General features: G+C 33.9%; 2 protein-coding genes across 2 annotated transcripts; one reads left to right on the top strand and one right to left on the bottom strand.

The window, feature by feature from the left end:
* Positions 1 to 13408: 13408 nt before the first annotated feature.
* LOC139841862 (uncharacterized) lies at positions 13409 to 14436 on the top strand. The gene is made up of 3 exons (XM_071832055.1): positions 13409 to 13712; positions 13833 to 13949; positions 14042 to 14436. Exons 1-3 carry the CDS (start codon positions 13409 to 13411, stop codon positions 14434 to 14436), a joined length of 816 nt encoding a protein of 271 aa, XP_071688156.1.
* Positions 14437 to 15162: 726 nt separating this feature from the next.
* On the bottom strand, positions 15163 to 17268 carry LOC139841861 (uncharacterized). The gene is made up of 2 exons (XM_071832054.1): positions 17088 to 17268; positions 15163 to 15734 (listed from the first exon to the last, which is right to left on the bottom strand). The coding sequence occupies exons 1-2, from the start codon at positions 17266 to 17268 to the stop codon at positions 15163 to 15165; spliced, it is 753 nt and encodes a 250-aa protein (XP_071688155.1).
* Between the last annotated feature and the right edge of the window lie 708 nt (positions 17269 to 17976).

The raw sequence follows: 17976 nt of genomic DNA, 5'->3' as shown, positions 1-17976 counted from the left end.
TGTAATCAATATGGACTTCGTCCGGATGGATTAGGACGGGTCATTTCAGTTGGTATCAGAGCGGTGGTCTTAGCGAACCATGTCTGCATTAGTGTGTCTAACTGATAAGTCGTTAGGATGCATTAGTGATTCTGGACTTCGACCGTGTCTGCATGTCAAAAGTTTTGCTTATCATTTTGTGTCAAAAATTACCTGCTTATCATTCTTAGAGAATCACTTGCTTATCATTCTTATTCTAGACACGTTTTACTGCATTGACTGCATGAATAGTGTATAGACAAAATTCATATCTTAGCGTATCTGCTACTTCATATCTTAGCGTATCTGTTACTGTAACTTTGCCTGACAATTTCCGTAGATTCCTCCGTAACTTATGGGATTTTAGTATTATATATGCATATGTAAATTATGTATTGCAGGGTACTAATCTACATCCTATAATCTATTTTTTATCGAAAAATCCTTCATCTGATCGTACAAGATGAATCCTGCAACCAGTTCGAGTCCCTCAGATTCCGATAGCTATTCCGATAGTTATTCCGACAACTATTCCGACATAGATGTTCACCTAAGCTCCGAAAACAGCATCATCAGCATGAATCAACCAATCAGCCATTATCAATTCATCTGATGGGTTCGTAGTCGACTTAATCAATGGAAACACGCAGAAGGCGACCCCTTCACTAACCGAATTTATCTCTTGGCAATGAACCTGAAGCACTTACCGGCGAACCAGTCCGAAACACCATTTCCACCCTCATTTCCCGAATATCTCGCCATGATTATATTCTATCTAAAATTCTAAACCTCATTCATTCGCTCATCCGAACCGACAATCATCACGGCATAATAGAAGAAGTCAAAGAGCTTTGTGCTCGAGTAGTGGCTCTGGAGAATATGGTGCAAAATGTACCAGCTTCAGCAACATCACCGGCACCAACAGTACCACCAGTAACAGCACCAGTACCATCAACAATCCATGCATCAACATCTCATCCTATATCTCGAGCATAATCATCGTTCTACATGACGTTCTACATCATTTATCTTCGCTCAACATGACAATTATTTAATCTCTAATGTTTTAGAGATTATATATTCTTGTTCTAACGGTAAATCAAATGAGTTTAATATCATATTGACTCATTAAATTCATGATTACATCTAAAGAAAATATATATGCATATATTTTCATAAAGATTGTAATTAAAAATTCTTTCGTACAAACTATTAATGGTGAAAATATTTTAACGGGTAGGTAATACCCGAGGAATATTTAGATTTCACATTAATAAGTTACACTGTACAATCTTCGAATCTGATTCAACAGTCATTCACTATCTTACTTACATCCACAGATATACGAATCCGTTCACCACAGAATAACCATTTTCATCCAATTTCATATTTGGATTTTGATTTATCAGAATTCAACAAGTGGCATAATGAAGAAAACATTTGACAAAATAAAATTTGTTAGAAACAAACAAATTAACTATGAGAAATTTTGTTAAGAATCCACGCTAACTGTTCCTAGCTAATTGTTCCTAGCTAACTGATTACATTTTATTTATCGCAATTTTATTATCGCAATTTACATTCTCACAATTTTATTTATCGTCATTTAATTTCTGTTATTTACTTTACGCATTTAATTTATCGTCATTTAAATTCTGTATTTATTTTACGCACTTTAAATATCGGGACACGTATACAAGGTTTTGACATATCATATATATATATATATATATATATATATATATATATATATATATATATATATATATATATATATATATATATATATATATATATATATATATATATTATTTGGAATAACCATAGACACTCTATATGCAGTAATGATCGAGTTCTCTATACAGGGTTGAGGTTAATTCTACAATAATATATATATTTTGAGTTGTGATCGAGTCTGAGACATGTACACGGGTCACGATACATGTTAATTAATTCGAATATTATATATTGCTAACTGTGGACTATCAACTAAGGACTACCAATATTGGACAATTAAAATGAATTAAAATATTGATTATCACATATGAAACTAAACAATTCTTCAAGTTTGCCACTTGTTTTCATCCTAAACTTCATTTGTATCATGACAATTATGATCTGCGTTCAAACCCTTCATGATTCTTGAAAACACCTCAATCGAGAGGATGAACCAACCGCACTTCATCTACGGAAGAAGAGATTGAAGCATATAGTTATGCACCTGAAAACGCTCGGAACCTGAGTAAAACGTTTAACCCGTATCTGTGTTAGCTCCTTTAGCATTACTATTACCCAAAATAACTTGGTAATCCCTTTCAAAGTAGCAAATTTTATCACAGCTCCAGCAAGTCAACTTCAACTTTTCGTTCAAAACAACCTTATTATAACCTTGATATATATGTATACTCTTTTATTGTTACCGAGGAACCTTTTATATTCCACGACATTATCAGAAGATGTACCAGCAATTCCGTTGATCTTTGATTTCCCGAAAATCATTATATTCATTGAAACACTATCATATACTCATCCGCAACTTGTAACGAGTATTGTCATACCAATTACCGAGAATCAGCAATCAGTATTTCGAATCCCGCAACGTTTATACATCAACAGTTATATGTATGACATTTATCTCTTAGAATTATGATCTCTCATTCTGAAATTCTGAAGAGCACTCCGTCACAAATCAATACTCTGAATGTTGAAAAAGCTGAATGAAGCAGCAGAAATCATAGACAACCGTAAACGACCTTAATCATCGAAAGTTTGATGATAAAGAATAGTATGTTGGAAAAGCTCAGAAAAGTTGGAACTGAAAAACGGATTGAACTAACCACGAAGGAGACCAAGGACAAACACAAGGACCATACCATATATTCAAAGAATCCAGGTAATTCTGAATCTGATGAAACCTTCAACGAATATCTTGCTCCGTACTCATGTTAAAATCTTGCGAAAAATCTTCCTCATCAACCATCGAACTTAGAAATTCCAAAATATCATCATAAATATCTTCGATATTTCTGAAGATATTTCCATAAATATTATCGTCCGAAATTATTTATCTCTTTGTGCTATCCATATTACATCATAAAGGAAACTACTTTAGTTTCTAAATTTCTTTAAAAATTCGAGTTTGAATTATGAATGATTTTGAAGTAGTGTTGGAAATTGATGCATGAGTTAGTATAATATAATGACACTTGATCAACGTGATTATATTACAGTAAGTCATTCTGAGTTTCTAAATGGGACATGATGATTCACAGATTATAACGTCATCATGTGTCATGTTACACGACTCTTACATTTTATCTGATATATGAACATATCAAGAACATATTTTCTTGATAGTTCTATCTTTCTCGGATATTCTGGTAATTTGACGAATCAAGGTCGTGCTATTACCAATTCTTTCTTAGAACATTAACTATGTTCATTTCGAAATTCATAGCTATGAATTCTGGATCATTATTCGCTTGATTTAAAGTCGGGAAGAGAAAACAAAAGCATGAAGCTCCGAAATATAAAGAAGGATATAAATCCCGATAACAACACGAAAATTACAAACCGTGTATGTCAATGTTTATCGCAACATAAAGACACGGGAGAATTAAAAACACTATAACCCCAAGGGCGAAGTAGAAGAAAACAGATTCCTCTGGTGGAAGTTGGAAAAGAAGAATAATTGTTGCGATAATAAGGATGGGGACAAGGATCAGAACCGGATTAAGCATTATTATAATCTTTTGGATATATGAACTGAGAAAGAAGGCATAAAAGTGGTGGAAACTAATGGAACGGAAAAGGTAAATTTATAAGGGAAATATCAGACGGAGAAATCGAGGCAGATCACCGTATTTAATTATAGAGATCTTAATTTTCTTACTCGCCGAAGAATCAAATCTTTTAGATTTCGAAGATTTTCTCTAAATCCCTTGAATTCCGGAATTCAACCCTGACTCTGTCAAAAGTTAAGGCGCACCTTATTTTTCTAAATTCAACCATGACTAGTCAAAAGTTATGATAAAATTTTGTCTATCTCATTTCATTATTTTAAGATAGCTTCATTCGTACTCTTCGAATAACCGAATTATTTTTATCCATATTACTCAATAATGATAAAACTCTATTTATCAGCTCATATTCGTCAGGAAAACATAATTATTGTTAGCCATGACGACCTCACTCAAATTTCGGGACGAAATTTCTTTAACGGGTAGGTACTGTGATGACCCGGAAATCTCCGACCAAATTTAAACTTTAATCTTTATATGTTTCCGACACAATAGCAAAGTCTGTAATATTGAGACTTTAAATATTTGAATGTTGTCATATATCATTTGACCTTCGACATTTTCGACGATTCACGAACAATTTATTTATAAATAATTAAGTAATCAAATATATATATATATATATATATATATATATATATATATATATATATATATATATATATATATATATATATATATATATATATATATATATATATATATATAAATGTAAGTATTTATGATAATTAAAAATAATAGAATAGGATTTAAATATTTGGAGTAAAAAAAAAAGGTAAGATAAGTTATAATAATTATATTATAATTTAAAATAAGTTATATATATAAAAATATAAGATTTCTATGTATAATAAAAATATTGTATTGTATATTAAATGTTTAAATAATAAATATTCAATAAAAGTCAGTATATATGATTACTAAATATTACCTAAATAATAATATATATCAAAAGGAATAAGATATAGATGTTACAATAATATTGTTGTTCTTTCAATATTAATGTTATCAATGCTAATATTATTATCTATAGATAAGAAATTTGATGTACGTAAAGTGATAGAATATCATTACTAATCTTATCATTAATAATAAGTATTACTATAATTAGTATTATTATAAGTAAAATTATTGATATCATTAATAATATTGTTATTATCATTTTTATTAATCATGGTTATTAATTTAATTAAAATTATTATTATTGTTACTATTAATTACATCATATTATTATTATATTTATCATTATTAACAATATTATCAACCATTATTATGATCATTATTTTTTTATTACTCTTATCATCATATTTATCAATATTAACTATTATTTTGTTATTTTTATTAATACTATTATTATTACTAGTATCCTTATAATAATATCAATATTATTATTAATATATATTTATTATTAAATATCATTAATTTTACTGTAAATGTGAAATAAGTGTATTAAGTTGTTAGAAGTCTTTGTCCAAAAATTTCTTTCAATATCTTCTCCTGATTTAGTGTCAATCAGTTGTAGTTAGAAACAAAAGTTGTTAGGAATCAGATCCCAATCGTACGATTCTGCTTTCCCCATCCTTTCCACTTTATTATTTTTTTTTCTTTTATTTCTGACTCTGTGATAAACCTCGACCTCAATTTGTTATGTAAAGGATTCGATTTCAATAATATGTGATACCAGTAACACCTCACCTTACCAACTATCAATTACCACTACTCCTTACAGCTTTATTCGATTGAAAATTATCAAAAATCCAAAGAAACTGACGGTACCCTCTGTTCAGGTGTTATTTCTCAAAAATTTCGAATTCTTGATTCATTTAAAAATCTATCAATGCAATTTCATTCTAAATCTTTCATTTAAACTTTCTGGAAAGTTTTAAAACTCAATTCGTATTATCGAGTAGGAATTTCGAAGTCAAACCTTATTTACAAAAAGTCAAACGATTTTCTCTTGATCAAATTTGAATACGTTTTGATGTTATAAGGTAAATCGAAGGTCCAGAAGGCTTCCAAGAACCATTTGAAACCTCTTTCATGTAGAAATTATGCGCTATAACAGTCTCACACTCTGAATTTGAATTTGAACGGGTATGTGTTCTTCGCTGAAAGTTTCAGCTTCTGTTTATTCTATTTTTCTGTTTTAAATTAATGTGAACAATTATTAATTGTTTTAATATCTATTTTATATCCTAAAACTAAATAATGAATTCGTTGATAACTGGTTTTGATCTGGGGACGATTACGATGAAAAGGATGATAAGCAGTTATACATTAAAATGAAAACGTTGGGGGATAAATCTAAGAAAACATAACTGGAGGAACGGTTGGGGTATTGACGTGTGTACGGGAGGTCGCCGGTTCGAATCCCGGCAGGGGTTATATTTCTTTTTTTTTGAAACTCATTCTTAAGAGGTAGATTCTTTTAAGATTTTTTTTATTGTTATTATTATTATTATTATTATTATTATTATTATTATTATTATTATTATTATTATTATTATTATTATTATTAGTATTATTATTATTATTATGATGGTTATTGTTATTGATAATATTAGTTAGTATTGTTAAAAATTATTATTATTAATACTATTATCATTAATTAGTATTATTGTTATTATTATTATTATTAATATCACATAGGTATTATTATTATTATTATTATTATAATTATGATCATTATTATTATTATTATTATTATTAGCATGAACATAATACAATTTATCAATATAAATCTTATTATTAGTATCATTTTATAAATTTTTAGTATTATTACTGTCCTTATCAACAAAAGCATTAGTAATAAGAATCATTACTAACGTTATCATTACTTACATAAATATTAGTATTATTATCATAAATATCTTATTAAGGTTATTATCATTATTTTTACCTTTACTAATATTAACCTATTATAATTATAACTATTGTTTTAATAAACAAACGAAATATATATACATAAATATATTTAACACATACAACATAACAAAGTATTTCTTTTCTATATATATAAAACGAATATATGAAATCTAAATATATTATTAATATAAATATGATATAACTAATAAGTTATGTATGTATATATATAAAATTATTCTATTACGATTATGAATATTAATAAATATACAAATGATATAGGTTCGTGAATCGAAGGCCAACCCTATACTTGTTCAATGTCGTTCTATGTATTTTTACTACAAAATACATTAGGTGAGTTTCATTTCCCCTTTTTCTCTTTACATTTTTGGAGCTGAGAATACATGCAAATGCTTTATTAACTGTTTTACAATAATTATATGCGTGAGTTTCATTAATCCCTTTTTAAATGCTTTTGCAATATATATTTTTGGGACTGAGAATACATGCGCTGCTTATATAAATGCTTTACGAAATAGACACAAGTGATCGAAACTACATTCTATGGTTGGATTATTAAACCGAATATGCCCCTTTTTAGTCTGGTAATCTAAGAATTAGGGAACAGACACCCTAATTGACGCGAATCCTAAAGATAGATCTATCGGGCCCAACAAGCCCCATCCAAAGTACCTGATGCTTTAGTACTTCGAAATTTATATCATGTCCGATGGAGGATCCCGGAATGATGGGGATATTCTTATATGTATATTGTGAATGTCGGTTACCAGGTGTTCAATCCATATGAATGATATTTTGTCTCTATGCATGGGACGTATGTTTATGAGAAATGGAAATATGAAATCTTGTGGTCTATTAAAAATTATGAAATGATTATTTATGTTAAACTAATGAACTCACCAACCTTTTGGTTGACACTTTAAAGCATGTTTATTCTCAGGTATTAAAGAAATCTTCCGCTGTGCATTTGTTCATCTTAGAGATATTACTTGGAGTCATTTATGACATATTTCAAAAGACGTTGCATTCGAATCGTTGCATTCATCCATATTATTATTAAGTTAATTATAGTTAGATATATTATGAAAAGGTATGCCTGCCGTCAACTTTTGATGTAATGAAAGTTTGTCTTTTAAAAACGAATGCAATGTTTGTAAAATGTATCATATAGAGGTCAAGTACCTCGCGATGTAATCAACTATTGTGAATCGTTTGTAATCAATATGGACTTCGTCCGGATGGATTAGGACGGGTCATTTCATTTTCACCATCACAGACCCAAAAGAATCCTTACCAAACAAACATTCCACCCGACCCGTAACCAACCCGTCTAACTTGTTGCTCGACTGACCAATTTCAAAACCTGCACGTGCCGGAGCAAGACCCGAATCATTCTTCCCGATCACCTTTTTAAGACATCCTACACCCCCATCACCATCACTTGAACTTGAACAACGAACTCGTTTACGCTTTCAAAATCCATGAGATTCTAACGCCGCCTGAACCATATACAAAGATACCGTAACCAAAGAAGGTGTACCAATTCGCGATCCCGACTTAACAACGCTAGACTTGTAGACACCCGCCTTAATACCCGAAACAACCGGAGAGGAAAAACCAAAATCGTCCACCCCACCATCAACCACTCCTCCCCCAATACATGTACCCAAAACCTCACCGCCATTAACAGGATCACCTAAATGACCATCTGCATTAAGATTTCCCTGGTTCGAGTAAACCGTCCTCTTCGATGCACTAACAGGAAGAGAAATCGATTCCATAGCAACATTACACTCTCTAAGCGCATCCAAAGCACCCATAACCGAACAATTAGATGAACTCACAAAATCTGAAGAAAAATCATCTGCTTGTAACCTCTAAACGATCTTCACGTCGGCAACCTCATTCACCCAAACATGTCCTTTAACAACAGAAGAGGAAATTAAATTCACAGAAACCAATTCGTGCAGGTGTTTCACACAAGTAGTTTCAACAAAGGCGTACGAAGATCCGATGCTATAAAGATTAGCCGACGACTGAGCAATCTTCAACACAACACCAACACAACCGGCGATCTTTTTAATGTTATTAATCGAAACAAACTTAGATGGGAGACCTCTTAATTCGACCCACACAAATCTCAGGAATGAATCAGCCTTAGGGCCGAAGGGAGTCACCAACTCGAAGCCGAAACTGGAAGCGTGAGCAAAGATACAGGAATAAGAGCTTGAATCTGAGCACACAACAACGCAACCAAAAGAACCCAACTTGCTGTAGCTCGAAATAACAGCTTTACACTCGATCAGGAATGATTTCACTTTAAATTCCAATAAAGGGATCGAATCAACAATTAAAATGCTAAGGTCGGTGTGATCCGCAACTAGCCAATTTGGTACAACAGAAACACATGAACGTGCTTGGCCAGGACCACGTCCAACAGATGGAAGCCTGTCACTTCGTCGAAACGGGAAACCTACAAAAATAGGCTTCCCAAAAACCTTTGATCCGTTCATCGAAAGTACCGTAACAGCAGCGTGAGGAGGAGACTCGAAAGTAAGAAACGCAAACCGCTAGAATGACCATGATTTGATCTCCTTAATTGCTCCGATCTTACTGAAGGCATCTTCAAGCATATTATGTGACACCCGTCCCAAACGACCGATGAAAATAGTGTCTCCGTGATGAGATTCCGTTGGGATCTGAGCCTCACCATCAGCATCCACCAACAGATCATCAAACGTAGCAGCAGGCTGGAGTGGAGGAGGCGGAGGTGCTGTTGGGTATCGGTGAAGGTTTGGTTGTGTTAAAGGTGAAAAGGAGTTTGAGAAAAGAAGTTTGGAAGAGGAAGGGAAAGACATATCTGCTATACGTTATTTATAGTGGGTGTAAGTAATAAAAGGAGGTTGGTGGAGGAGAGGGTGGTTGTTGGAGGTGAAGGGTGGTGATGGTTAGAGGTGGGATAAGGAAAATTTGAATTTTTTGGTCAAGTATTGGGGCTCGATTTTCAAGTCAGAGAAAAGAGTCGTTCCATTACAATCTTGTTAGACCATTTCTAGTGGTCACACTTACGTCAGAAGCAGTTTTTGCGCTTTTTGTCCAAAAAGCGCAAAGTGGCTGTGAGTCAGCAGGGTCAGTTTTTGACCTTTTCTAACAGTCAGGGTCAGTTTTTTGTGTCAGTTTTCAGTAGGGTCCAGCAGTTTATTATTTTTTAAATTTTATTTTATTTGTAACACATTTTATATATAAAAAAAACTATAAAAAAACTAATAATTAAAAATCCTAAACACGATTACAAATTTATTAAAAAAAAGTCCTAATCACGATTACAAATTTATAAAAAAAAAGTCCTAAAACGATTACAATTAAAAACCTAAAATTAAAAGTTAAAAAACTTAAAGTCCTAAAATTACTTATTAAATCCTAAAATTACTCCTAAAATTACTTATTAATTCCTAAATAATATAAAAAAAATTAACGTCCATAGCGAGTGGGAGATCCCGAATCATGCGAAGACGTATCATCATCTCGACCGTTCCCCGCCGGAAGGCTCCACACGTTACGGCAGTACAACGTGATACGTTTGTTCTTCAGTTTTGCTATTCCGACCATCCGTTCCCACACGGCATCGGAACAAAACGCCTTGAACAAATTCGTGACCTCGTCACAATACCAAACGTCGGCGGCTTCGAAATCAACTCTATCGCGTATAAAACTTATTACGCGTTCTACATCCCAGCCGGCGACGTCTAGATCGTTGAACGATTGAGTTTTCCCGTCGTATTTCGGTTGTCGGAAAGTTCACCATCGTGATGAACGTCGAGGTTGATGTAGCAATGGTTGGCCATTTTTTTGATTTGAGAATTGTGGAAATGGGTTTGATTGTGTAAAATTTGAGAGTAAAAATTGAAATGTTGTGTGTAAAAATGGGATGGAATGAGTTATATTTATATATAAAATTATGTATTTAAAAAAAATGGGTAAACGGCTCTATAGCCGTTGGGGGGACACAGACGCCACGTGGACCAGTAAGATTCGAACAACAAATCTATCGTTTTTTTCCCGTCAAAGTCCTAACTAACGCTTTCAACTAACGGAAACTGACGCCCCGTTAACGGCCGTCAGTTTCCGTTAGTTTTGCCACCTAATCTGACCTTGGCAAAATGACAGAACGTTAGATATGGTCTTATATTAAGGGTGCTGTTGGGGATCGGTGAAGGCTTGGTTGTGTTAAGGCTTTGTGTTTAATTAGGTCCCTTGGCGAGTGTTTAATGCTCTGAAAGTTTCATTTATTTTTTGTCCGCTTTACCAACTCATAGCTACATGCTAACAGGGGGAACCTAGCATTATATTCGTGGGTCCCGTGACACAAGTAGTTGCAGATTTTTTAGAAACGATTATTAAAAATTGTACATAACACCGCTAAATATAATTGTAGTTATCCATAATTTTTTAAATTTGTAATTTTATAGTATGGGACACTAAAATATTTAAAACTAGTCCACCTTTTTTTTTTTTGCTAAAATAACGAATACTATTAAAATTAGGAAACCTTCATCAAAAAATGAGGAACCTATAAACCGATACAACCAATCCAAACAAAGAACGACTCGCTAAAAGAAAACTATCTAGAGCCACAAACGATATCCAAACTTAGCTAACTCTAACCGAGCCACAAGAGAACAATTCCTACACCAAAAGTAAACAACTCTAATCAACATAGCAAGTTATAATGAGCTCAAAAAACAGAAAATGTAAATGTAACCACAACAACAACCCAAAAAAATGTGAACTTAAGCAACCAAAATTGCCATTAACCAAGTTTGCCAAATTAATCGGCCTTAGCACCATCTTTTTTATTTCTTTCATCCGGTCACGACGTCATTTCATCAAGCTTATCGATCCGAACTCCTTTTCCGTTCCGATTTGGAAAGGAATAGGTTAAAACGTTGGAGGACTTGTCGCTTATAAGAACGCCCGAAGGTTGGGGAATGACTCCCCGGTCCGCTAAATCTTGAAAAACCTTTATGGTTAGGACCCGAAGGACCCAACCCTTGCTCATTACGTACCGAAGCTACATCCTTGGACTCGTACACTTTGGTCTTACCTTTCTTAAGCTTTTCCCGTGTAGAATCTCTAGAAATAGTAGGATTTTCTACAACACCAACATTGGTAGAAAAAACAATATTAGTAGTATTAGTTAAAGACTCATTCCCTAAAATACCTTGACCATGATCTTCAACATTCGATGGAAGTGGAACTGGAGGGTCAATTTCACAAATTAGTGACGAGTTCAAATTAAACCGCTCTGTACTCGGCACCCTAGTCGATCCCGAAACCGAGGCCACACCTGTAGCATCCAATTCGCTTAAAGAGAAAAAGTGAATAACACCATCATTTAAGTCTTCCACCACGTCATCATCATCCAAGTCATCAAGTGCGTCACCTACCCTACAATCTTGACGGTCACAAACATCCTCACCCCTTTGAGACCCACTAACGCCATTAACGGTCAAAACATCATACATGATTGCGGTTTGATTACCATAAATAGGATGACCCGCAAGAATTATGAGGTTTGTAATTGCGATCAACTCGGCAGGAAATTCTTTCAATTCAAACTCTGACGTTACACCAATCTCATTAACCCAAACGTTGCATCCTGAGAACGAATCATCTTCAAGGTCAACCTCAACCAAATCATGTAAATGTTTCGGGTTCTCGGTTTTAACGAAAGAAAAAAATGACCCAACGTTACCCAAAAGGTTTGAAACGTCCGCAACCTTTAAAACGACACCGAAGAGACTTGCAATCGATATGGCACTTTCGGCCGAAGCATAAGCGACCAGAATACCCTTGATTTCCAACCAAGAAAATTGAAAGTATTTTCTAGCCATATCATTCAAAGCAGAAACAATGACAAACTCATCCGAGCTAGCGTTCAAAATACCTTCTACACCTGCTGCATTTTCACAAGCAACGATGGCACCGTAGGTGCCCACTTTGGAGATCTTACAAATTGTAGCCTTAAATTTAATCAAGAATGCTTGTAGCTTCAAATCAACCAAAGGAACCGAATCGACAACCAAAATACTATAATCTAACCGATTCGTTACAAGATGATTTAAACCATAGGTGCCCACTATTTTATCTATAGTATGAGCCACTAATAAATAAATAAATAAACTAAAAATCAACTTTTTACTAATACCCACCACCACACATGAACCTTTTATTGTATTCCAAACCCTGATTCAACAACTTTATTTTGATTTTTGTTCCCTACTTCACCACTTGCTTACAAAATTGGAAGAATGGAAGTACAATTCTAATCGATTGCTGACTTCTGTTTATGAGGTGTGATCTTTTCTAGTTTTCTTTCACCTTTTTTATTATAATTTTACAACTCCTAATCTTTCTAATTTTCTATATAAATGTGGTGCTTGATTAGTATGTTTATATTCACAATCTCGTATATGATTTTCTAGTTTTCTTTCACCATTATTATGCTTGATTATTATGTTTCTTTCACCATTTTATTATTATGTTTAATACTAGATAGAATATTGGAATTTGACAGACCTACAGTACCAAATTTAACTTATTTAAACATACCCCTAATTAAAAAGATTTGTTATGTTTTGAAACTTTGGTTAGCGTATATTATAACTTATAAGTGAAATTTACCTCACATTGACATATATTGTCTCATGTTCCGGCACTTCAAAAAATTGGGGGAATCAAGGAATTTTGTTTGTGATTCGGTAACTACAAACTTAGATGAAGAACAAGACCATGTTGAAGAAACACCACTTGAAGAGGATGAACATGAACATCAGACCCCACTTAAAAAGTATACAAAAGTTGGCTTGAATGAACTTGTAACTGATCCGGGAGAGCGTTTGAACATGGAACTCTACCATTCAAGTCAACGAGATGAAATTAAAAGAAAATACTTGCTAAAAGGTCCTTGTCAACCCCAAAATCATTCAATTCGGCAAAGAAAGATTGGAGGTATAAGTCGTAAATTTATTCCATTATGGTATGATGATTATAAATATTGGTTGGAGTATGGCATAAAGCAAAAAGTCTTATTTTGTTTATGTTGTTATCTATTTCAATCTGAAATAAAAGTTCAAGGAGGAGCAGATAATTTTGTTAAAGGTGGATTTCAGGCATGGAATAAGAAAGAACGCGTAGATGTACACGATGCTAGCATGCCACATACTATAGCAGTAGAAAAGTGTCAAAGTTAACAGTCCATCACAGCAACTTTTTTAAGAAAAGTTATTTGCGTGATCAAAGCTACCATATCGGTTAACTGCTTCTCTTGATTGTGTAAGATTCTTATTGCGACAAGGTTTATCGATATGTACGTAGTCATATTGAAAATGAAGATTCAGTTAACAAAGGTAATTTTCTTGAATTGTTGCATTGGTTAGCACGTCACACAGAGAATATTGGTCATGTTGTGTTAAAGAACGCACCAAAGAATTCACAAATGACGTGTAGTTCTATACAAAAAGATATTGTGCATGCTGCTGCAACCGAGGTTGAGAAAGCTATTGCAAAAGAGACTGGAGATGAGTTCTTTTTCGTTTTAGTAGACAAGTCTCGTGATGTATCTTGTAAAGAGCAAATGTCACTAGTTTTATGCTTTGTGAATAATGAAGGGGTTGTTGTTGAGAGGTTTGTCGGGATCAAACAAGTCAATGACACTTCAGCTTTGTCACTGTAGTCTGCCATTTATTCATTGTTGTTAGGACATGGGTTGAGTCCGTGTAGAATCCGAGGGCACGGTTATGATGGAGCTAGTAATTGAGTGGCGCGTTCAATGGTTTGGAGACCTTAATCATGAGAGAATCAGAATCTGTACATTTTATTCATTGTTTTGCACACCAGTTACAGTTAGCACTTGTGTTTGTTGCAAAAAATCATTATTTAATAAGCGACTTCTTTCAACAAATTTCCTGGATTTCTTAATATGCTTGGCTCCTCTTATAAGCGTCAAGACTTAGAAAAAAAAATCAACATATGTAGTGGAGGCATTGGCTACAGTTATCTTTTAACATAATTTAGTTTTGACTGGTATGTGTAACAATATAACACCATCATATATCTTAGATGCTTTTACTACATTATAAGCATAATTATTTTCAAGTCTAGAAACCTGAAATTTAGGTGAAAATTAAGTTTAAATAATAAAGTAAAATTTTTCATCAGTACCATTCGATCGTATATTTCACCTAAATTCAAGTTTCTAGACTCGAAAATAATTATGCTTACAATGTAGTAAAAGCATCTAAGATATATGATGGTGTTATACTGTTACACATACAAGTTAAAATTAAATCGTGTTAAAAGATAATGTAACAAATGCCTCCACTACATATGTTGATTGTTTTTTTCAAATTAAGTCTCGACGCTTATAAAAGGAGCCAATCATATTAAGCAATCTAGAAATTTATTGAAAGAATTCGTTTATTGAACAATGATTTTTTGCAACAAACACAAGTGCTAACTGTAACTGGTGTGCAAAACAATGAATAACATGTGCAGATTCCGATTCTCTCATGATTAAAGTCTTCATACCATTGAACGCGCCACTCATATTACTAGCTCCATCAAAACCTTGCCCTCGGATTATACACGGACTCAACCCATGTCCTAACAACATTGAATAAATGGCAGACTTCAGTGACAAAGCTGAAGTGTCATTAACTTGTTTGATTCCGACAAACCTCTCAATAACAACCCCTTCATTATTCACAAAGCTCAATACTAGTGACATTTGCTCTTTACAAGATACACCACAGGACTCATCTACTAAAATGAAAAAGAAATCACCTCCAATCTCTTTTGCAATAGCTTTCTCAACCTCGGTTGCAGCAGCACTCACAATATTTTTTTGTATAGAACTACAAGTTATTTTTGAATTCTTTGGTGCGTTCTTTAACACAACATGACCAATATTCTCTGAGTGACGTGCTAACCAATGTAGCAATTCAAGAAAATTACCTTTGTTAACTGAATCACCTTTTCATTATGACCATGGAAAGATAAACCTTGTCGCAATAAGAATCTTACACAATCAACAGAAGCAGTTAACCGAATACGATAGCTTTGTTTACACAAATAACTTTGCTTGCAAAAAGCTGCGCTGATGGACTATCTATGGTTCAACAAACTTTGACACTTTTCTACTGCTATAGTATATGGCTTGCTCGCATCGTGTACATGTAAGTGTTCTTTCTTATTCCATGCTTGAAATCCACCTTTAATGAAATTATCTGCTCTTCCTTAAACTTTTTTAAATTGAAATAGATAACAACATAAACAAAATACATCTTCATGCTTTATGCTATACTCCAACCAATATTTATAATCATCATACCATAATGGAATAAATTTACGAGTTTTGCCTCCAATCTCTCTTTGCCGAAATGAATGATTTCGGGGTTGACGTGGACCTTTTAGCAATTAGTTTCTTCTAATTTCATTTCGTTGAGTTGGATGGTAGAGTTCCATGTTCAAACGCTCTCCCGGATGAGTTACAAGTTCATTAAAGTCAACTTTTGTATACTTTTTAAATGGGGTCTGATGTTTAATGTCCCAATAGGCTGAACAAATAACAAACATATGATTTGGAAATAAAATCAACACCAAAGCCAAAAAGGCTATTCTTATTTCAAGTGAAATATAATGATAAAAAGAAAAACTGAGTCTAGGGGAACAAAAAACCCTGCTTAAATAAGAGGAAATAACATATTACATAGACTTATCAAGTTCCAGTATTACTTCTTATATTAAATAGACTTATCAAATTCCAGTATTACTTCTTTAGCTTCTGCCCTTCTTTTTCTTTCTGGATCCATCTTTAATTCCCACCAAATAATCAAATAAAGTTGTGGGTTGGTTTGCGAGTTGGGCCGGATCTACATCATCCTCCCCTTCTTCAGAAAGACTCGACCTTGAGTCTACATTCTCAACACTATCACCCTGGTACGGTGACAAGTCAGCAATATTAAAAGTTCCCGATACATTTTAGTGACCAGGTAGTTCGATCTTGTACACGTTGTCATTGATACGCTCCAAAACTCGAAAGGGACCATCAGCTCTAGGCTTGAGTTTACCAAATCATCCGGCAGGGAAACGCTCCTTCCTCAAATGTATCCAAACTAAATCTCCCACTTCATATACAACCCGCTTTTTATGTTTGTTGGCTTATGTTTGGTACTCATTATTTTTTTCGAATAATACGATCCCGAACTCGTTGATGCAAGGATTTAATTTTCTCAGCTTGAGCATATCCCTCACAAACAGGTCTTGGTAATAAGTCAAGTGGAGTCAAAGGGTTGCGACCATACACGACTTCAAAGGGGATTTTACCTGTTATCCGGTTAACCGAGCTATTAAAAGCGAATTCTGCTTGAGCCAAAGTTAAGTCCCACTGTTTAGGGTGTTCCCGCACCAAACTTCGCATTAGATTTCTCAAGCTCCAGTTGACAACTTCGGTTTGACCATCCGTTTGTGAATGGTGTGAACTACTAAAGTGTAGTTTGGAACCCATATGCGTCCATAGAGTCCTCCAAAAATGACTGATAAATTTCACTTCACGGTCGGATGTTAACGTTTTCGGAATTCCATGCAACTTAACTATCTCTGTGAAATACAAACGGGCGACCTAACTAGCATCAAATGTCTTTGCACATGGAACAAAATGGGCCATCTTGGAAAATCGGTCCAACACCACCTTAAGTGAATCTTTATGCCGTTGGGTCCTAGGCAACCCAAGCACAAAATCTAAACTAACATCCTCCCATGGAGCATGTGGTACAGGTAAAGGCATATATAACCCAACATTACTCCCATGTGTTTTCGCGATATGACAAACTCGACAACTAACGACCACTCGATGAACATCATTCGCCTTACGTGGCCAGTAAAAACGGTTTGTAATTATAGACAAAGTCTTGCTGACTCCGAAATGGCCACCAAGGCCCCCACCATGGCTTTCCACAATGATAGCATCACGTAAGGAACTATGTGGAATACATAAACGCATACCTCGAAAAAGAAACCCATCGTATATATAAAAAATAGAGAAAGTTCCATGCAAACATTTGGACCATATATCTTTAAAATCAGGATCATCCCTGTACAAAGACTTCCATGTGTCAAACCCTCGCACATGGTGTTGCATTGTTGACAATAACGCATGTCTTTGACTAAGGGCATCATGCTACTTAATTTTGCGCCCCTGCTTTATGCTTAATCA

The sequence above is a fragment of the Rutidosis leptorrhynchoides genome, chromosome 4 (genome assembly GCF_046630445.1).
Source record: "Rutidosis leptorrhynchoides isolate AG116_Rl617_1_P2 chromosome 4, CSIRO_AGI_Rlap_v1, whole genome shotgun sequence".
NCBI classification, from domain to species: Eukaryota; Viridiplantae; Streptophyta; class Magnoliopsida; order Asterales; family Asteraceae; genus Rutidosis; species Rutidosis leptorrhynchoides.
The sequence above is the reverse complement of the archived record's forward strand: the minus strand, read 5'-3'. Positions and strand labels throughout refer to the sequence as shown.